This window comes from Pan paniscus, chromosome 1 (genome assembly GCF_029289425.2).
Source record: "Pan paniscus chromosome 1, NHGRI_mPanPan1-v2.0_pri, whole genome shotgun sequence".
Taxonomy (NCBI): domain Eukaryota; kingdom Metazoa; phylum Chordata; class Mammalia; order Primates; family Hominidae; genus Pan; species Pan paniscus.
This window is the reverse complement of record NC_073249.2, coordinates 167,026,233-167,049,242: the sequence shown is the minus strand read 5'-3', so window position 1 is coordinate 167,049,242 and position 23,010 is coordinate 167,026,233. Positions and strand designations below refer to the sequence as shown.

General features: G+C 38.9%; 1 protein-coding gene and 1 long non-coding RNA gene across 4 annotated transcripts in view; one reads left to right on the top strand and one right to left on the bottom strand.

Annotated features, from left to right (window-relative positions):
• The window catches only part of LOC129393096 (uncharacterized), a 30,738-nt gene extending 19,064 nt beyond the window's left edge, over positions 1 to 11,674 (bottom strand). Inside the window, exons 1-2 of the long non-coding RNA XR_008619731.2 lie at positions 11,331 to 11,674; positions 4,112 to 4,203 (exon numbers count right to left, since the gene is read on the bottom strand). This is a non-coding gene — a long non-coding RNA (uncharacterized LOC129393096). The remainder of the gene's footprint in view (positions 1 to 4,111; positions 4,204 to 11,330) is intronic.
• The window catches only part of HOOK1 (hook microtubule tethering protein 1), a 61,762-nt gene continuing 50,060 nt past the window's right edge, over positions 11,309 to 23,010 (top strand). Inside the window, exons 1-3 of one of the 3 annotated variants that reach the window (XM_055092017.2) lie at positions 11,309 to 11,356; positions 11,605 to 11,748; positions 18,406 to 18,491. In XM_055092017.2, the coding sequence (XP_054947992.1) occupies positions 11,686 to 11,748; positions 18,406 to 18,491 (149 nt within the window). In that variant the 5' untranslated portion in view covers positions 11,309 to 11,356; positions 11,605 to 11,685. Of the gene's footprint in view, positions 11,380 to 11,604; positions 11,749 to 18,405; positions 18,639 to 23,010 lie in introns of those variants that run through there. The other 2 variants (XM_008977980.6, XM_063600864.1) reach the window with 2 other exon arrangements.

Here is a 23,010-nt window from a genome sequence, read left to right as displayed (position 1 = left end):
CAGGCAGGCAAACTATTATTGTCTCCATTTACAGTGAGAAAACTGAGAGCCAACAGAGTTCAGGAACTTGACCAAGATCATAATGAAGAGGGGACAAAAACATGTTCTTCTGTGCTTTGTACCCAACATTGTTGCTCAGGCAGCTTGTTTCAGTTATCTCTTACAAGCCTACAACAAGCTTTCCCACCACCAGCACTAACTTCTGGCAACAGATAGTACTTGTAATGAATAATCCAACTGAAACAGCATTCAGTTTGAGATTCTATCTGTTCTTTTTGAATAAACACTGAAAGCAAATGAAATAGGAAATTGTTTCCCACAGACTTCCTGAGCAATAGGGAGAAACATTTGAACCCTATTCTCAGCCGAAGGACAATGAGAGGGTGGCTGTGCATGCAGATCATGCTGAACAACTTCAAGTGAAACACAGAAGACAGCATGACCAAAGTTTGCCCTTCTTGAAACTTGAAGTGGGTGAACTGTGTCTTCTCAGCCCTCAGACCTACTTGCTTGGCTTGGAGAATGGCCTTTGGTAGTAGAAGTCACAGATGAAGTTTTTAGGATCAAACAAATAAGGGTTTTAATTTTGGGATATCTATAACACAAGCAGTAACTTTGAACAAGTTACTCCCTCACTTGCAAAACTAAGATTTTTATGAGGATTAATGTCAATCATGTATGTGATGGTGCCTGGAATAGAAGAAATTGATGTTAGCTTTCTTTCTTCCTCCATGGGCCCTCTAACTTCAGCATTGCCACCATTACCCCTTATGAAATAAATAGGCTGATAAATATGTTCACCCTAAAGCCTAAATGACTATGAGGTTCAATATTATAGTTTTTACAAGAGTAACCCTATTTTAACAGGTGACCAAAATCTCATTTTCAAGGAATGAAATTATGAAATGGAGCCTGCTTTGCTCATAGACATCCAGGCTTACTAAACATCCTTCCCTACAACATGGAACCAGGGATCCTTGGAGAAATGGCTGAGTCCAAGATAGGGTCAATGAAAGTACAAAATGATCCTGTAACATCCTGTGCCTAGAAGTACACAAAAAAACAATGGATTATGCAAAAAAGATGCAGAAGCCAATGTGAAGGCATTCCCACAGGCTGAACTTCTGAGGGACTGATGATTAAAATGACTCATGTCAGGAATGGATTATAACATGCTGAATAAACATATATTTAGAGTCCATATTTGCACTTAAAAAAATTAAAGGTGGATATGAAGAAAGAGGAAAAGCTATTTTTGTAGAATAATGCCAACTAATAGATATAGAAGGAATAGTGGAAATAGAAAACCACCTCCCTTTTACACACCATAGTAATACTTGATTCTGATAATAATTATTAATGGATGCCAAAGGCATTGAGTGAAAAATTGGGGGTAAAAATATACACACACATTCTCAGATTATTTAGTAATAACCATGGAAAAATATCTTTACAATGGAGAGATCTAGTGGACATCATTCTAATCAAATGGTAAAATTTAATGTCCTTAGTAATTAGACAATCTAGTACCATGTTATTGCTAATGTGATACACTAAGCTCACAATATAATCTCTTCCAAAAATAGTTGAACCAAATCTGATCACCAAGAAACAATCCAACAAATCTACTAGACTCTTCAAAAATGTTGCTGTCATGAAAGATCTCTCTCTCTCTCTCTCACACACACACATGCACACACACACACACACACACACACACACACACGGAGAACTGACCTAGATCAGAGGAGACTGAAGCAACATGTCAAATACAATGCATAATCCTGATTCCTTGACTTTGAGTCCCAGAAAAAAAGAGAAAAAAATAATTGTGGACAATTAGGTAAATTTAAAGGAGTGCACATTATACAATACTATTATGTCACTGTTAATTTTCCCAACTATATAATTCTGTGTAATTAGATAAGAGAATGTTCTTATTCTTCAGAGATATATACTGAAGTATTTAAGGGCTAACGGTAATTATTTCTGTTACTCTTGAATTATTTATATGCATCCCTCTCTCTCTTTATCTCTCTATCAATGTGGTAATTATAACCTAAAAATGGACTTTGTACATTAAAAAAATACAGCCTCACAGGTAGGCCAGTTATTTAATCCGAATGGCCAACTTAATTATTCTTCAGAAAAATTTGAGGTTTATATAAAAAAATGGGTAAAAATAATTCAAGCTCATCTTCAGATACAAAATGCCAAAAGCTTAGCATATTCAAGGGCCCTGACTCATTTACTGTAGTCATGAACCTTCAGTCAGTAGATTCTTCAATAGGTAATCATTAATTTCACTCATCTAGACACAATGGATTTTCTTGTTTCACTGTGTTGAACAAAAACAATGCTGACTCCCTGAAGAACTATTTCAGTAACAAGGGAAAATACAGAAACTGCAATGATTGAAGAAGGATTGTATATGTTATGTTTTATTTGCAATGATTGTCTTTAAAAATCAGCTGTGATCTCCCCAAGGATGAATCTCTTCTTCGCATCTGGAAAGAGGTTTTATGAGGTATGCAATTTATTAGTTGTATGAGCTTGGGTGCCTCTTGATGCATCAGTTCCCTCATCAGTAAGATAAAGTTGAAAAATATTACTTACTTTATCAGGTTGTTAAGGATAAATGAATTAGTGTAAGTGAAGTACATTGAATAGTGCACAGCACCTAATAAGTGCTGCATGTTTTAGCTATTATTGTTTTTTTTTATAGCTTTATGATTGGATATGTTCTCAGTCACCAATTGTGTTCATACAAAACTTTTTTTTTTGAGATGGAGTCTCGCTCTGTTGCCAGGCTGGAGTGCAGTGGCATGATCTTGGCTCACTGCAACCTCCGCCTCCCGGGTTCAAGTGATTCTCATGCCTCAGCCTCCTGAGTAGCTGGGACTACAGGCACACGGCACCACACCTGGCTAATTTTTGTATTTTTAGTAGAGATGTAGAGACGGGGTTTCACCAGGCCAGGATGGTCTCGATCTCTTGACCTCATGATCCTCCTGCCTTGGCCTTCCAAAGTGCTGGGATTACAGGCGTGAGCCACCGCGCTTGGCCAGGAAACTTTTTTTTTTTCTTCTTTCAGACGGAGTTTTGCTCTTGCTGCCTAGGCTGGAGTGCAATGGCATGATCTCGGCTCACCACAAGTTCTGTCTCCCAGGTTCAAGCGATTCTCCTGCCTTGGCCTCCCGAGTAGCTGGGATTACAGGCATGCGCCACCATGCCTGGCTAATTTTGTATTTTTAGTAGAGATGGGGTTTCTCCATGTTGGTCGGGCTGGTCTTGAACTCCTGACCTCAGGTGATCCACCCGCCTCTGCCTCCCAAAGCACTGGGAAGGAAATCTTTTTATAGTGGCAAGTCCTTTAATGAAATGTGCAGCTCCCTCTTTTCTGTATAAGGCTAGGTCCTACCCAGTAGTTTTGTTTTTCATTATTTCTTGGTCGTTTTGTTTTAAAGATCTTTGGGGAATATTCCCAGATCACATTAGGAAGTACTCATTTACTGGGTTAAATCGTTTCAGACATTTTACTAGCCATGAGCTTCAAGGAATTTTCTGCAACAGCGTTTAGTAAACCCTTTGCACATCTTTCCTGGCATTCCGGAACATTTTTGTTCTTTGTTCTTATAGCCCAATTTGTTAATGCTTATGATTAAGAAGCCCCCTTTTCTAGTGTCCATAAATGATCGGATAAACTTCTTCCCTCTAACATTTTGACGTTTTAAGATGTATTATATTATATATAAGTTATACTTATCTAACACATGGAGGGAAAGCAAGATATTCTAGCTCCTTAGGCAAATATCACTTCAATGTATTTTCAACTGATATATGTGTAGAGGCTTCAGAGTACCACATTTTGTAATGACAGTTTCAAATGTGTTTTTCTCAAGCGATAATAAAAAATAATCACTATTTCTAACATAGTGATCTCTATCATCCTTAAACATTATGTTCTTATTAAACCTGTGAAACCAGTCTTGTGAATGTGACTGTATCTATTTTCCATACATATAATATAATTAAATAATTTCAATTTTTAAAATATTAATTTTCAACACACCTAAAAACAATAGGAGCAGCCAGGCATGGTAGCTCATACCTGTAATCCCAGCACTTGGGAGGCTGAAGCAGGAGGATTGCTTGAGCCCAGGAGTTTCAGATCAGTCTGGACAACATAAGAAGACCGCATTGCTACAAGAAATGAAAAAATTAGCTGAACATGGTGGCACGTGCCCATTGTCCCAGCTACTCAGGAGGGAGAGGTGGGGGGGATCACTTCAGCCCAGGAGTTTGAAGCTGCAGTGAGCCAGGATCATGTCACTCCACTCAAGGGTGACACAGTGAGACCTCGTCTCAAAAACAAACAAACACCAATAGGAGGTACCCTTTGTTATACTGTAATTCTTGCTTTTTAGAGACAAACATCTGTGGATGAAATGATTAGACACTCACTATGTGTCACTGTTTGGTCTTTGTTTTAAAAACCTGCTTACATGGATTAGAAGGATTTTTGTACATAAAAAATAGGTCACCAACTGAATGAGAACCATGGATCATCTCTTCCAACAGAGTGTAAAATGATGACAGGTCTTGTGATTCACTCAGATAAACTGAGATATAAACTCCATGATTTATATGTTTAAATGATACTTTAGATTGGTTACATTATCGGTACATTTTTACTAAATGCCTATTTTTACTGTTGTTTTTAGGTATTTGAAAATAAATGCTACATTTACCTTGCTATTTAAATTTTTTCTCATCAGAGTTATTAAGGACAAGATAAATTACGTGCGATTATGTTTGATTTAGAGCTTTAGGGTGAGTTTACATATGCTTAATAAATGAAATGGTTACATTTATTTTTACTTAATAAATGGCAAGCTAAACACTCTTCCCTGTAAGTTTAAAACATAATTGATAAGATTACTCTGTATTGTGATATATCTTTTTTGTAACTTTTGTTTCCCCAGGAACCTGTCTTAAATCCTCCAAGGTGTCATTCATTTAGTTATTTGACACTAAGCCCCTAAGTGAAATTATAACTATGGCTAAAATCCTTCCTCATTTTGGAGGCTTCTAATCCAAGAACCAAAGATGCCAACATTCTTCCTCTGTGACTATTTTAACTTTGTGGTTATGATACCTATTGCCACACTTTCAGTCCTACTTGTCCACACTTAAACACCATGCTTTCCCATTCTGAGTGATGGCACCCTCATCCCCACCCAAAGCTACTGTGGGTGCTACTGCCTTACAGAGTATACTGTGGTGTGCTGCCTGGATATTTCCAGCATCTTGGAGTGCTTTCAGCAGACAGCCATCAGCCATCAGCCTTCTTTGTGAATTGCCTAGGCTGCCACGTCACCTCTCTAGGGCAGCCCACATGCAATGAATGATTTATCAACATGGAAGCGTACAGACCAACTCCCCTCATTCAAACTTGGAACAACTTGGAAGGACCATTCCAGCTTCAGCACTCCCCAGGGATAAGTCAAGACTTTCATTGAGCCTGCACCACAAGCTGCTTTCTCCCTCTGCCCACTACTTCTTCCTTCCCTCCTCTCTCACAGCTGTTATTCCCAACAGCATTTCTTAATAACCCTCCAACATGCTAATCTCCATCTCAGGGTCTACTTCCTGGAAAATCCAATTTACAACAGGCTGCAATAACAAAAGTCCTTGAAGTTAAGATTTTTTTTTTCTGTTTATGGTACAATTTTAAAATCTCTTGCTCTATGGATGCGCATTCTCTAGTGACAGAGATGCCGTCTCCCTTAATTTGAACTTGCACTTGGCTTCAATTTCTCCATTGAATCCTTAGAGTAATCTCTCTTTGGGCAGCCCAACAGGTTGGCAATAACATCTCTTGGAAGTAAAATGCATTAAAAGGCAGTTTCATTAAGTGATATAAAATCCATGTAACTCAAGTCTTCAACAGCCCTAGAAGTAAAATTTCCAGTATCTCATACAGTTCCTAAATGAATATTAATTTCATAGCAAGAGTGAGTTTCAAGCCAGCGTGAAAAATAAATGAATATTCATTTTTACACACAGTGGGAAGGAATCCACATCCTTGATCACCTTTCTCCAGTCTCTACCTTAATAGTTATGCTGGCTGAAAATATCCATAGGATATTTGTCCCTATCTTCCCAGTCCCATTACCTAAACGTTCAGATCCAAGTCAATTATGGTCAAGGTTGTTCCATTAACAGAAAGCTAAATCTTACCCATAATGTCTGGGATTGGTCTTGCTTCCCTAAACCCTAGTATGGTATTTGATGGAACTCAAATACACCTTAGGTATTTGTGCCCACTGTGTTTACAGGTCTAAGAACAAGGAGGTGTTGTAAAACGTCAATTTTCATTCCTGTCTCTCTTTCTGTGACTCTGCCTAGGGCATATAAATCTCCTCCCTCGGGGCCTGGAAACTATTATTCCAAAGTACCTCCCAGATTCTGAAAATTGTCACAGCTGCTGCATTCAACTTCTTCTGAACTTTGATATTGACTTGAGGTAGCCTGAGTTTGCTATTTGCTATAATTCTTTGCATATTTGATCGCAGACCACTCTTGTGGGCATCATCCAGAAAAGCAAACTAATCCCTATGGTGGATCTCATATCATTCTGGCTACCTCTGTCTCGGTTGCTGAGATTGAGCCTATGTTGCAGTTCTTTCCTTTCTCCCTCTTTCTTCCCTCCCTTCTTTTATGCCTTCATCCTTCCTTCCTACCTTCAACATTTGCAGGACATGTGTTTGGGGGTCTGTGGAAGGGGAAGCTTTACCTAAACAATGCTGTCAGAATTCTCTGTGTGTGGGTTCAATAATTTCCTTCAGGAATGAATGCTTTGCTGCTGACGTCCAATTGCACTCTTTGCTGCTGACATGATCTCTCTACTAGCATGACTGCAGGAACTGTATGTCTAGATCTGCATCTGTCCAGGTCAGAGTCGTCTAGCTGATATCCATTCTGAGACATTCAGGGTTACCTAGAAATCAGCAGGAAAGCCTTAGAATTCTCAGTTTCTTCATTTCATCATTTGTATGTGTAAGACACAGATATCTTCTTTACAAGTAGGGCCTACTGCAGTTCTATTTAAAGTGCCTAGCTAGGGATTTTCTCCTCTTATCATTTATCTATTTACTTACAGACCAACTCAGAACATAAAATCTCTTTCTCATCCTTTTTCCCCAACACACACAATAAAGTTTGTTTTAAGTAAAAAACAAATATTCATCCATTTTGATGAAATTGGAAAATACAAAAAGACAATAATTAATTACCATGAATAACGTTTACTAATATTTTAATTTTTTTTCAGGTTTCTTTTCAGTGCACACATGCACACACACGTGTGTGGTGTAAAGAATAGCTAAAATGTATTGAGCAACTACTATAAGCTAGGATTTATATTAAGCATTTTACATACATTTGACCCTCACAACAACCGTAAGAAGTCATGTGGAAAGAATTGGTTTTGTTTTTGTCTGCAGGCACCATTCCTCCTTTCAATGGGCAACAGCTCTGTGATCTCGCCTTAGGCCTGCAATCTATGTGGGGCAGCCAGTCTAGGGCTCTATCCTCTTCTGGGAAAGGGTTAGACAAAATCCCAAAACAGGCCAGTCAGATGCTCCCCCTGGAATTGGAATCTTGAACAGAATGACACAGAAAGACTGAGCAGCCATTTTATCCTACTCATCCAGGTGGTGGTATCCTGAAAAGACTCCCATAGTTTTTGCTACCTAGATCCAATGAGCTATTTTGGGACCTGCACTTTCCCATGCTGGGTTCTTCAGCTCTTCCTCTGAACCTGTGAACCCTCTTGTATTCTTCCAAAAACATTAAAAAAAAAAAAAAGCTACCAGGTTTGGTTTCTCCCACTTACCACCAAAAATATTCCTAATCAATACAGAAATACACAGAAATATACTAGTATTATCCCAGCTTAGAGAGACTGAAACTGAGCTTTAATGAAATTGTCATTTGCTCAAGATCACCCAGGCAATAAGAAGTGATATCAGGTCTCTATAACACTAAACTTTGGGCTTAATTTTAGCCAACTCTCTTCTCAATGTCCCTCTGTATGGATGCATACGCATGCACGCATGCGTGGGCACACGTGTGTATGTGTGCATGTATTCCTATATATATTCTTCACAGTTGAGATTCTACCATATTCATAATTTTAAACATTTTCAGGCTTTACTCCTTTTTCATGACAATAAAATCACGGTAGAAAATTTCAAATTCACTGGAAATTACAAAGAAGGTAAAACTCACCCATTATTCCAATACCTAGACATTATCATCATCACTATCAACATCTTGGTATATTTTCTGTAGTCTCTTTCTTTTTTTCTCTCTCTGGGGGTGTATGTATACAGTATATATACACACACCCAGGCACACCCAAATAGGGATCCACACATAAATATATATTTACATACATACATTTATTTATTTATTCAAGGTAATGACGGGTTCTCTCTATGTTGCCCAGGCTGATCTCAAACCCCTGGACTCAAGTGATCCTCCCACCACCTCAGCCTCCCAAAGTGCCGGCATTACAGGCTTGAGCCATTGCACCTGGCCCATATATTTATGTATATGTTGGGATCTATGCTGTATGCACAGATTGCATAATGGCTTTTTTTCTTAACATTATGTGATAAGCATTTTCCTGAATAAACTTATTTTAAAATATTTTAATGCCTATGATACATTTCATTGTTTAAATATAACTTACTGTGTTTAATCACTTCTCTTTCAGACATTTAATAGCTGTTTCTTTTCCTTTTTGCTTGATAAATAGTACTGCAATCAACAACTTTGTTGGCATATGATTATTTTCTTAGAATAGATTCTGAAAGTGAACTTACTGGCTTAAAGACTTTGAACATTTTAAAGGCTCTTGATATATATTGTCAAAAAACTTTGTACCTATTTATAATCCCACAGCTAGGGTTTAAGAGTTAGTTTCATTCAACTCCCCAAACATGGATGCCAACTTCTAAAGAACTGATGCCAATTTAATAGTTGGAAATGATAACTTATGTTGTATTTGGCATTTCTTCTAAAGTCTTTTTTTTCTGATTATAAAGTAATATAAGCTAATTGTAGAAAGCCTAGAAAATATGGAAGATTAGAAAAATAGTCATTTTTCATTTGTATATAAATATAACAACAGTTTTATGATTATTCCTTTGTCTTCTTCCTGTGTATATATTAAAATACATACATAATATTTATAATATTGAGGTCATATGGCTGATACTTTCATCTAAATTTTATTTAATAGTATACATTGTGACAACTTTCCTGAGTTATCAAATATTCTCCAGAGCACTGAATCTGCTGTAAAATATTTAGCCTTTCTTGCTTTTTGGGCATTGTATCAATCGATTATACAATTGATCAATACATAGCATTGCCATACATATCATTGTTCAAAGCCTCCAAATGCACTTCTGATTATTTCAATAGAATTTATGACTGACGCAGAATAAATTGGAATCATGGGTTTAAATGATATGGATATTTTAAAGTTTCTTGATAAAAATTGCTAAATTTTTCCTTCCCTGATAATTTACTCTCTATAAAGTCCAGAAGCATAACTTAATTGCCCCCCCCAAGTTACTCTCACGAATTATTTTATTTGAGAAATTTGGTCACTTGTGGCTCTCAGTGATAAATATGTTGAGAAGTTCCCATATGTATAGATGATAATAGTAACTCATATTTACAAAGTTTATAATTTACATTTACCATGTATGTTTACATTTTAATTACAATGATCTTAGGAATGTGGAGGTTGGGGGCTATAGGAGAGCAGCCAGTGGGGAATAAAGTCAAGATTCAGACCAGGTCTTCAATTCCTAAATCTTGTAGTTTTAATTAAATCACATTACCAATGTACCTAGTTCCAGCATATAAAGTGACTCCAGAGGCGTTAAGAAAGTTCTGGAATAATGTTAAGGGAGTCAATAGCAAACGTACATACTGTATTTTTAGAATAAGACTGATTTACACTTGGGGGCTTTTAATTGCAGTCGTCCATCAGTTTTAAATTTTCAGTGTCTAAATATAAAAACGCAGCAATATAAAAAAAAGCCAGCTGTTTCCTTACTCAGAGCATGAATTGATGAGTTTATGAATGAGTGAAGTGACAGCAAGACTAAGAATAGTCTAGCCCTTTTCAATCACCTAAGCCATCTATCAATACCTTGGAGAGCTTCCAATTTCAGGTCACCTCCCCCGACCCCCCTCCACCCCATAACATTCTCGGAAAAAGCAAATTTTCAACTGCCAAAGGAAAATGGATACATTAATATCTTCCATGTTTTTCAAAACATTTCGTTTATTTTGCTACTTGAAAACGGTCTTCCCTTTTGCCCCATGTAAAATAAAATTGCTCATGATCTATGGTCCCGTGAGAGCTTATTTAAGGAGCACTGACGGATTTTATTTTCGTTATTAATGTGGCATATTTGCCACGTGTGCAAATGAAAACATCCCTTTCCAATGAGTGCCTAGGAGGAAATCAGCTCTTCCTTCCTCGAAGAGTTTTAATTCATGGGTATGATCTATTTCTTTCTTTCTTTATTTTGTTTTATATATTTTTTAGAGACAGAGTCTCGGTTTTTTGTCCAGGCTGGGGTGCAGTGGCATGATCTCGGCTCACTGCAACATGTGCCTCCCGGGTTCAAGCGATTCTTCTGCCTCAGCCTCCTGAGTAGCTGGGATTACAGTCATGTGCCACCACCCCCGGCTAATCTTTGTATTTTTAGTAGAGAATGGGTTTCGCCATCTTGGCCTGGCGGGTCTCGAATTCCTGACCTCAGGTGATCCACCCGCCTCAGCCTCCCAAAGTGCTAGGATTACAGGCGTGAGCCACCTCGCCCAGCCGGTAGGATCTATTTCTGAAGACAATGTGGAAGCAGAGTGTGGGGCCCTCCACAGGTGTAGCGAGGCGGCGTGCTACCGCGAAGAAGGAGGGAAGACGCCTGAGCCCAGCCGGTGCCCTGCTGCCCCTCTGCCTCTTCGGCCACTGGGGCTGTGCAAGCTTCAGCCTTACCAATCCCCGCCGCGCACGCGCGCTCGCTTCCCGCGCGCAACCTCCCACCCCCGCCCTCACTGCACCTGCCAGGTCATAAACCTCTTCCCACCCACTCTCACTCTCTACCCAAGGCTCAGGCTTGTCTCACGTTGATTGGCCAGAGCCCACGAGGGCACGTCCAATCAGCAATCCCTCCTGCGCAACCTATCCCGGTTCTTCCCGCCCCCGCCCCGCCCCGCCCGCCCTCCCGGGTACCTACCGTCTCTGTGACTGGTGCGCGGCCAGGTCACTCAGGGCGGCGGGGCGAGGTGTGCGGGAGTGGGCAGGACGGGTGGGAGGAGGGGAGGGGTGGGAGAAGGCGGGGCTCAGGTGCCTGGCAGCGCGGCCGGGGCCCAGGAAGGGGAGGGGGCGAACGCTGGAGCGAGGCGGGGGCGGGTGAGGAGGGGGTGACGCCGGACACGTCGACAGCGCGAGGGTTCGCGCGTCAGCTGCGCTGGTCGGGCCTGGTACCGAGCTTTCCTGGGGGCTAGCAGGTCGTGGACGCCGGCTCCTGGAGGAGAGCCGGGAGGAGGGAGGTGAAGGTGTCCGCGGCGTCGTCGACGGCGGCGCCGGCCATGGAGGAGACGCAGCCGCCGCCGCAGCCTAAGCTGCCCCTGTGCGACAGCCTCATGATCTGGGTGAGTGCGAGGAGGCGAGAGGGCGAGGGGGCCAGGGGGCCGAGGCGAGGAGCCTGGGGCGCCCGGTTCTCCCAGGTGAGCTGGGGCTACCTGCACAGGGTCCCGGCGCGCCCTGCCCTTCTCACCTCGTGCCCTTGACCGAGAGAATGCCACCTGCGGGTCGACGGGCAGGTGTGTGGGCGCGGGTTGGTGTCCGGGGGTGGGGGTAAAGGAAGCTCTGGGAGCCTAACAGTGGAGGCTCTGGTCTCAACCAGAGGATTCGACCTGCCTGGTGTCCCTAACAGCTGGGATATGAACCAAGCACCCATCCTCTTTTCTCCCCGCTGCCCCATTTTCTCCCCCTGAACAGCGCCCGAGCCCTCCACTTTCTGGATCGCCGACTCTCTTGCCTTGGTCCGTTTGGGCGTGAAGACCCTTTCCGAAACCTAACCCTGCATCCTCAAACTACCTTGCTCTACCTGGACACAGGTGGCCAGGAGGTGGCTGGCTGTTTTAGTTCCCGGACCAATGCTCCTTCAGGACTCTAGAACATCCGATTTTGTAGAAGCCGCTTCAAAGAGATGTTTGTATTTCCCGTATGGAGAAAAAGATGTGTTGGGAGTCGGGGGTCGTTTTCCCTTTTTCTCGCTGGCCCTCTCCTCCTCTAAATGGACAGCATTTTCTTTAAAGAAAATGAGTTGACATTTTTCTTTAGGATTTATCTGTGTTTAGGATTTTTGTTAATTTGTGTTGGGTCTGGACAGGCATATCTGTCCCCAGATTGTTCAATATTCCAGTCAGCAAAATGACATCCCACCTCTTAGAGTTACTTAGATATCAGTGCTGGCATTCAGGTGTGGTTCTTAACCCATATTGAGTAAGGATGGTGTTTGATGAGCCACAAGGTGCTGTTGATGATGCTCATCCCAAACCAGTTGTTTAGTTGCGTGTAGGGGAGTGTGTGCAGATGGAATGTAAACAGACGGGATCAGGAGGCTGTAATCGGTTGAGATTCCCTAGTGATCTAATGCATCTAATTCCAAAGAATGAGAAATCTAGGTTTATGGAAATGTGTGAAGCCTATTGGAAATAGCCATAATTAAAAGCATTTACACTTTGTAAGTAAATAACTTTTGCTTTTAGTGGAATGCAAATATTTAGGGTTTGTGAGTTAAAAGCAATTAGCTAACTGTTCAGCTGAATTTTCATTTGAAATAGGTATTGGGGTGGAAGTGCTGTATTTAAGACTGTCGTAGAAACAAGGCAACATTACTTTTAATGATTTGTTTTGTTAAAACAGACTAATTAAAGGGTGTATCCGAATCTGCTACATTATTGTAAACCTCAATTGACTGAAGTGTTAAGCTTAGTCTTTATGATGTCATTGACTTACATGTGAGGTGGTGGAGAAGCACAGGATTTTCTTTTGTGTTGTAATATTTTAAAATATTATGTGACTGTATCCACTCTTTTAACCAGAATTTATTGACATCCAATGTTGAGCTAGGCACTGGGGAGGACCGGAGTGGTAGCCAGAGCTGTGTGTAATTACAGTGGAAGGTAAAATTCCGTAAAAGCTGCAAATATGTTGTAAACCAAATGATAAGGAATCACAGATAACAGAGTAAAATTGGTCGTTTTCTTCAGTCCTCTCTTGGGCTGCTGAGCACTGTGGAGAAAATTGAATGACCGTGCAAACTGTTGCCTCTACTAATGCTGTTACTGTCAAACGCACCTTTTCTCCTAACATTGCCCTTACTTAAGAATAACCAGACAGTTTCTCTCACATTCCTCTTAGCAAACCTTTATCAGTATTCTACCTGAGCCCCCAACTCTTCTTCCTCTGGGGCAAATGACCACCTCCTTATCCTTGGCTCTGGCTTTAGACTCCATCCCTTCCACCTCTTTTAAAACGTTATTGTATCATTTGTTCCCTTTCTGTATTTACAACTACTTTCTCTCCATTGGCTCCTTTCTCTGTACGTATAAACTTGCTGAAATATTCCCCTTTTTTAACAGAGAACAAAGAGCCACTATTCCATGTTAAAGTCATACTGTATTTCCCCTTTCCTTCACAGTAAAATTTGAGTTGTTTTATTCTCACCCTTCATGTTTCACTCTCATTCAGTCTTCAACCCACTACCCTTGAGTTTCTTTCCTCTAAGACTTTCACTTCATTACCAGTTTGCTAAATCCACTAAGTGTTATATTACCATTTTCTTACTTGATGGTTCCTTTGTGAAATTATCTTGTCTTGGTTTCTGGTTATCTTGTCTGTTGCCTTTTCTTTACCTCTTTAGATGATTTCCAGTGAAGTTTACTGTCTTTTTTTTTTAATTAACTAATTATTTTTGCCTTTGCCAGCAACCGCACTGTTGATCTTACCTCACCTACCCAACTTTCTCCAAACTCACCTCAAGCAACAGTTCTTCAAGCCTATCATGCTGCATTGACTTTCTATTTGTTGAAGAAGCTAAGCTGTTTTAATGCATCAGGGATTTTTTTCCCTCTACCTAGAATATTCTCTTTCTAGTTCTTCCAGTGGTTGGCTGCTTCCGTCATTCAGGTCTTGGGTCAGATGTTGCTTTTCAGGGACTCTTTGTTACAACCATTTCTAAAGTTTGTCTCCCACCCTTATCCCACTGTAACCTGTTAACCTCTTTCTGTCTTATCTATAACACAGTACTTTCTAAAGTAATCCAGTTGGCTTTTGGGATCAGAGCTCTTACATGACCTATTTTCTGCTCTGTCCCTAGGAGAACACTGACAACTATTGCCAATAAGACACCAAATCAAAGTGGTGATAGTAAATATCATTGCCTTGGTTCTGACCTCAGAGACTAGTGTTTCACCATTAAGTGTGATATAGCTTAGTTTTTTATAAATACTTGGGAGTGAATTTTTAACTGGGTCATAGAGGATTGTTGGATTTCAGCAAGTAGAAATCAGTGGAAATTAGTTCTCCAGACACAGGGAAGAGACACTAGTAGTAAAACAAATGGTCTTCTTTGGCTATAGATTAAAGGGAGATAGTGGAACACACACATTTGTCATGATAACCCTGGCTCAGAGATAGAAGATTTAAAAAAGTTATGATGGGGTCAAATCATGGAGATAAGACAGTTGGGAATAACTCTTCTGTCAGCGCTAGGAGGAGAATGGAGCCAACATCAACAGAATTAGAGAAGTCATCAAGAAAAGTTAGTTATGTGAAGGAATGCCTCTTGTGGCAATTTTTTAAAAATTGCATTTTATGATTTGGAACTCACCGTCTTAAAATAATTGGCTCTTAGAAATGTTGTACTGCAACGTAGCAGAAAATTCAGGGCAAAAGGGTAAATGTGGGCATCATTTACATGTTGGAGGACATGTATGAGAGTTTGAAGAAATGTTTGTATAAAGATAAATTTAATTCTGCTACTTGGTTCTGTGACATTGGAAATTTGTTTAATATCTTTGGACCTTACTTTCACCAATAAAATTAGAAGGTTGGACCAAATATATTTAAATGTTTTTCTTGGTTCTTGCATTCTTTGACAGGCAGATGAAGGAAAGAGTAATAATTAATATATGCCTAAATTTAGAAAATTATTAAAACCTCAATTATTTTTATGAAGATCTTAAAACTCAAAGCAATGGTTGTTCTTTTTGTAAGGAGGAGCTGGAGGAGGAGAATATGAAAATAAAGTTGATCCAAGATTGAGTTTTTGTTGGCTGTTGGTTGTGAAAACCCCATTTTCCTTGATTTCTGTGACATTTATATTAAAGTAGTTTAGGAACAGCATTTCCACATTTCTGATTATTTGTTTTATTTAGAAATATAGAAGAGAGTAAGGTAATTATTTGCCAGAACACTGTGTTTAGCGGTAGACACCTGTGGAAACCCTGTCTGTCTTTTTTGGGTCACTCACCAAAAAGACTTAATTAGAAAGAATACATTTTCTTTTGTCTGCTTTGACCTCACTCGCCCCAATAAGCATTTTTTTTTTTTTGAGGTGAAGTCTCACTCTGTTGCCTAGGCTATAGTGCAGTGGCATGATCTCGGCTCACTGCAACCTCCACCTCCCGGGTTCAAGGGATTCTCCTGTCTCACCCTCCCTAGTAGCTGGGATTACAGGCATGTGCCACCACACCCGGCTAATTTTTGTATTTTTAGTAGAGACAGGGTTTCACCATGTTGGCCAGGCTGGTCTCGAACTCCTCACCTCAAGTGATCCACCTGCCTCGGCCTCCCAAAGTGCTAGAATTACAGGCATGAGCCACTGCACCCAGCCTCCCCACTAAGCTTTTTAATTAATTCACTCTTCTTGGTTGTAAGCCTTTCAATTGAGTGAAATCAAATTACATTCTGTTTTCTAATTTATTTTGCAGCTATTTTAAGAACTTCTCAGAGACACTCCAATGTCCATGGCAGGAAGGAGGGGAAATTGATTTTAATCTGAACATAGTGGTCATGGAGGTAGTCCCTTAGCATGTGTACCTCTTATTTTGCCTAGTATTCTGTGCCTCCGAAATTGTCCTTTTAAAATCATGAATTGTGTCAATTTTGTAAAAAGTTAATGATGTAACTTCTAAGTTACACATTAAAAGTTAATGTTTAAGTTGGAAGGGCTGAAAAGTGGAAGTCACAGTTTACTTTCCTTTTAAAGATGCCCTAATTCTTGGAGTTTCTCTTCCCTGTACATCCACCCAGTTGCAAAATCCTTCTTATTTTGTATTTTAAATATTCCATTAATTCATCATCTCCTCTCAGTCAATATTATGCTGATTCCCTCTACTCTATTTTTGTCATCAGAGCCATTGCAGGAACCTTCTAACTGGTCTGCCTGACTCAGGCATAAAGCTACTCTGTGTCACTATCTGCTCTCCAAAATATGCCAAAGCATGTTACTCTTCTTTATTACTTTTCAGTGATTTTTCATCACCCAGAGCAGTGGTTCTCCAAAATTGACATATTTAAGAATCAGTTGGGGATTTTCTTATTTAATACGTCTAGAGATTCTGATACATATTGTTTCTAGGCCCTATACTTGGAGAAACCCTGACTCATAGCTAATGTGCTAACAGCTGTTGAGCTTATGCCACATGCCAGGCCCTGATATAGGTATATTTGCTATTTCACTTAATTCCCCAACCATCTTGTGCGGTAGAAACTACTCTACTGTTTCCTATTATGTAGATAATGCCATTAAGTGTAAAATAAGTCCAAGCTTCTTGTCATGGCCCTTTGGAGTCCTGTCTCTTTAACCCTGTTGGTTGTCACCCCTTCCCCAGCCTTCTTTGCACTGCAAATCCAGTGATACTGAACTGCATGTTCCCTAAAAATAATATCTCTTCTCATGTATCTGTACTTTTATCATATTCCTATTTCCTGAAGCTTTTTTTCCTTGACTATTTCTTTACTTAGAAAATATGCTACTCTTCCCTCTAGACCTTCCATTCAGAAATCATCTCCGAGAAGCCTTTCCTAAATACAAACCCTAATTAGATTAGTTGACACCCATTTTTTGCAGAACATTTTGTGCATACTGTAATCATGGGACTTACCATATTGTCTAGAAATGATTTATGTCTCTTCCTCCTCTCCTTAACTTTTGACTGAAGCTTTAAGGGTAGAAACCTGGTGATTTTCCTTTGTAGCCCCATCATGTACCACAGTGTTTCACATAGCGTAGGAGCTTAGTAAAGTGTCTCTGTGTGTTTTGAAAATAACTGGCTAGGTTTAGTTTGCTGGTATCATTCATCTGTGTTGTGTTAGATAATGGAGGTCTGAATCTCCAATTGCCAACTCTGAAAATGCGCAGAACCATTAAAAGTGAATTATGGCGGGAGATAATTTTATTGGATTAAGATAGTTAAATAGTAAACTAAGAAATTATTAGTGAACAGTGAAATGGGTGAGTATGTGTGGGAAAAGAGAATCATAGTATATTTAACTTAAGGTGTTTATAGGTTGAGATTACCTTTCTAGAAAGTTTATGATCCATTTTAGCTCTGATGTAATTTGCTTTCTAAATTTTTTTCTATCTCATATTTGCTTATTGTAAAAAGAGGTTATTATTCTGCTTCTCTTCAATATATACATGAATATTTAACAGATATATGTGAAAAGTTAGTATACCTAAAGCCAAAATAGATAGAAACAACTTGACGTGATAGATAGGGCTTGATTCTTCAAGACGTAAGGCCAATTTTTAGATAGGAAACAGAAGTCCTGTCTTATTTCAGAGCTCATGGATAAACTGTAAGTAGCTTTAGACTTGACATTTCTAGCCTTTGTTTTTCTATCAAATGATGTGAGTGAAATTTTAAGTTGCAAATGTTGGGTTATCTTTAAGTTCTTTTTCTGATGTTCTGCTAAATATAGACAAAACACAAGACTAGAGTTATATACCTGGTTTTGTATTATTCCAAATTATGTATTACTTATGCATGGCATCAATATGTTCTAATGTCCTAGGCATGATTTTGTGAAATGTTTAGTTTATTTTTATAAAGTTACACAGCCATAGAGACATATTAGCATAGTTCCATTTGTTTGTCTGGGTCTACATTTAAACAAAACAGGACCATGTTTTTTTTGTTTTTTTTAGCTGTTTTCAATTTATGTTTGCATTTTGTAATGCTACCTTGTAGGTATAAAGAAGCGGTAAGATCATTTGCTTTATGTCATTTTAGCTGCAGACATTCAATACTGCCTCACCTTGTCAAGATGTCAAACAGCTGACTAGTGGAGTTGCCATGGCACAAGTTCTTCATCAAATGTGAGTAGTGGTCAGACTCTCCCTGAAAAGCATTGTAAACCCAATACATACCAAGGAAGAAAACTTGGACTTGAATTCCAAAGGTTGTTGCAACTTTATCTTACCCAGTGACATATTCAGGAATATGGCACCAAGGCATTCTTGCAGGTAGGGAACAAAAAGTTTACCACCTCATTATTCCTGGCTTGTTCATAGAGATACATCTTAATTGGATATATGATCAGGATTCTTATTTATTCAAGTTAACTTATTTTAAACTTGTTGTAAGCATGTTCACACTATTTTAAAACTATAAAAGAAACAAGTTAATGATACAATTGCTTATGGTGTTTTCTTTGGTTGTACTGTTGTCATTTTAAGGTATCCGTGCATGGAGATTATTATCTTAAAAATTATTGAAGTATAAAATATTAGATTTTGAAAAAATTTTTAAAGAATTAAATTTTAAAATGTATTTCTGAATTAATAGTAGTTTATGAGTTCACCAATAATGAAATGAGGAATGAATGAAATTTGAAGTCACAGGTACTGGGAAACTTTAATAAAGTGGTTGTGTTTAGGCTGGACCCATTTTATGTAATCATATAATATCAAAAGTTTCTAAATCCATTTTTCCCCTAATATTTGCCAACATTGTGTAAGGGTTAGGGTTATAGTCTGTAATATGAGCTGCACCCTAAGTAGGACAAACAAGGCCAATTCTGCACTCACAATTTATTAATTAATAATTATAACAACTTTATATTAGCTTACTTTGAGACCAGAATCCTATCTCGTCTTCACTGTTTTATAGTCAGATTATTTGTCACCATCATCTTGTAAAGATTTGCCATGATTTACATTGAAAACCCTTTAGATGGGTTAACAAAAATCCTATGCCTGTCTTAGAAAAACAATTAAAATGATATAAAAATCCTACTTGTTTAGAATCTTCAAAATGATCTCTTGCGAATAGACTGATTTAATGGTTAACTTATGATTAATACTTTAAAAGACAAACTTAACTAACATGTTAACTTTTGAGGAGGTTGACAGTTATTGTAAAATATACCTTACTCCCATTCTGTCTTAAAAATATTTCTTAAATGTTTGATTGGCCGGGTGCGGTGGCTCAAGCCTGTAATCCCAGCACTTCGGGAGGCCGAGGAGGGTGAATCACAAGGTCAGGAGATCGAGACCATCCTGGCTAACATGGTGAAACCCCATCTCTACTAAAAATACAAAAAATTAGCCAGGCATGGTGGCGGGCGCCTGTAGTCCCAGCTACTCGAGAGGCTGAGGCAGGAGAATGGCGTGAACCTGGGAGGTGGAGCTCACAGTGAGCCGAGATCCTGCCACTGCACTCCAGCCTGGGTGACAGAGCAAGACTCCGTCTCAAAAAACAAAAAACAAACAAACAAAATTTTGTTTATTTATATCTTAATTGATTTTGAAATGATTTAATTCATCAGAGCCAAACATTCTGGACATAGTTCTTTTCTCATGATTTGAGAAAGTCATCATTGTTTTTTGTCACTAGAATTTATGCCTTGCCTTCTTCTCATCATGCTATGTTGTGAATATTGGTGTAGATGCAGCAACATTGTGGTTGGTATGAATGTAAGGCTGGTATGCATTCACTCATTTCAACAGTCCCATTCAGAGCTGTCCTTTCTATATGTTTTGGTGGGCTTTGGTAGCTTTATGCCAGAATACAATCAAAAGAAACCTGTTTTTACCATGATGTGATGCATATAGCTCTTTGACCTCCTATGCTCTAGCACTGGACCTGATGTTTGGAGTAGAGTCAGTAAATTTTAGCTAATTTTTCCACGGTCTGTTGGATTATGCTGTTAATGCTGATCTTCCCTCTCTGTGCTTTCTCTTTATTTCTTCTTTCTTTTGTCTGTAACAGTCTTCTAAGAGCTTTTCTGCAGTAACAATAAAATAGTCAATCAGAAATTCTCTGTCACCATTAACAAATGGCCAGTGCCCTAAAATTAACCCTAAATCTCTCTCTCTCTCTCTCTCTCTCTCTCGTTCTCTCTTTGCTTCATTCACTTGATTTTATATGTTCTTAGGTGTCTGAGCCTCCTTATCATCCAGGGGCTACTTTTTATTTATTTTCTTTTTAAACTCCTTTCCAGTTTTGGAACTTTTCAGAAGTCTGGATCCTGGATAGTGAGATGTAAAGCATACATTTTTCCTTAGTTGGACCAGTATGTCCTATTCCGATTAAAAGGTTAATTTTACCATATGTCTTTGAACATTTCAAAGCACTTTAAATATGTTACAATTTTTTTTTTTTTTTTTTTGAGATGGAGTCTTGCTCTGTCACCTAGGCTGGAATGCAGTGGTACAATCACGGCCCACTGCAACCTCCGCCTACCGGGTTCAAGTGATTCTCCTGCCTCAGCCTCCTCGGTAGCTGGGATTACAGGCGCATGCCACCACGCCTGGCTAATTTTTGTATTGTTAGGAGAGATGGGGTTTCACCATGTTGGTCAGGCAGGTCTTGAACTCCTGACCTCATGATCCGCCCACCTTGGCCTCCCAAAGTGCTGGGATTACAGGCGTGAGCCACCGCGCCCAGCTCAAATATGTTATAATTTTTAACATATTGCATTGATGACTATTGTGGCTGACATCGTGTCACATCAAAATTGTTACTGAAGGTAAGAAGAGAAATTCTGCTTTTTAAGGAAGCAGCAAAATTTAACCAATAGTTTTTTTCCTATTTACTTGAGGCAGATATTTTTCCAAATAGTAATATCTTTATAAAGTGGTGTCTAAACTGTTTAACTTAGACATGAAGAGTCATGGAGTTATTGCTAGGGTTCTACAGTTTCTTAATTATTATCTTCAATTTGAATATGTAGCACATAACTCTCTTTTTCAAATGCATGTAGAAGCTTCAGTTATTTTAAAAACACATGGGAAAAAACTATACAACTGTGTTAGTTTCCTAGGGCCACTGTACCAAAGTGCCACAGACCAGGTGGCTTAAAACAGCAAAAATCAATTCTCTCACACTTCTGGAGGCTAGAAGTTCTAAATCAAGCTATTTTCTGGGCTATGCTCCCTCCAGAGCTTCTAGGAGATGATTCTCCTTTGCCTCTTCCAACTTCTGGTAGTCCCAGGCATTCTTTGGTTTGTGGCAGTGTATCTCTACTCTGTCTTCACATGGCCATCTTACCTCTGTCTGTGTCTCTTTTCTTATAAGGGCACCAGACATATCGGATTAGGGCCCATCCTAATTCATTATGACCTGATCTTACCTTTATTACATACATGAAGACCTTATTTCAATCACACTCACAGGGGTTAGGACTTAAACATATCTTTTTTGATAGTACAGAACAACTGTAAATAGTGCATGCCATATCTTCAAAAGAAAGGCTTAGCTTCTTCACTTTAAGCACCAGTTAACCTCTCTGTTCCTATTGTCTTTGACTAAACTTTTTTTTTGTAAGAGGGAGAAGAATGAGACAGATAATGTAGGATATTCAGAGACCTTAAGAATCATGCATTTATTTGCTTATTCATTTAGCAGATATTTGAGCATTTAACATGATAAACCATGATAGCCAACATCTGAATATTTACTAAATAAAAGCATCATTATAGAACTTATTTGACTTTCTTTCATTTAAAATTTACTAGTTTAGTGAGGTAGATGTTTTTACCTTCAATTTATACAAGAGGACAGAGGTATAAGTAGTTGAAATTGCTTTTGGAAGTTAAATGATGAGTAAATAACAAAGCTAGGATTTGCATCAGTTTGGTCTGACTCCAAGTTCAGTGCTCCCAACCAGCTGTAATCATTGAAATGTATTGAAGTCATCCCAATAGATTTTTACTTTGCAGTATTAATAAAATGAAAGTCAGTTGTGTATAAAGTATAGATAGATGTCCATATAAGTATGGACATAAAGTGTAGATAGTTATGTGTACAGTATAGATAGATGTCCATGTAAGTATGGACATCCATCTATGGACATCTATCCATGGACATACTTACATGAACATCTATCTATACTTTATATACAACTGTCCAAAATATAGACCACAGTTTAATGGGTTAATAGAGAAGATTTCTGGATATTTCAAGAAGAATAGGCTCTGGGTATACATTGAAGTGACACAACTATATTGTTTATAGTAACTAGTAGGTATTTCTTACTACCTGAATTCAGTTGGTAAAACTGTGGAAGACAAATACACCGGATGGAGTTAAAACGTAGTAATTCTTAGTTTTATTAGAAAATAATTGGACCATATTTTGGTTCATTAGTCCTGTGTCCCCTTTCTTATTTGATATCCCTTGAGTGTTATTGAAGTTCTGGGAAATATAAGAAAAGGAGCTAATTATTGGGGGCCAAGACTCTAAGGCATGTAGAGGTTGTAGAGGTTGCAGCGCAAAAGGAAAAAAAAAAAAGAGATGCCCTGAGATTTCTGAGGTTGGAGATCAAGTTTAATAGTGGAAAAGGTTGACTGCCATTATAGTTGTTTGAGAAGGGTGAATTTGTGTATAAGAAAG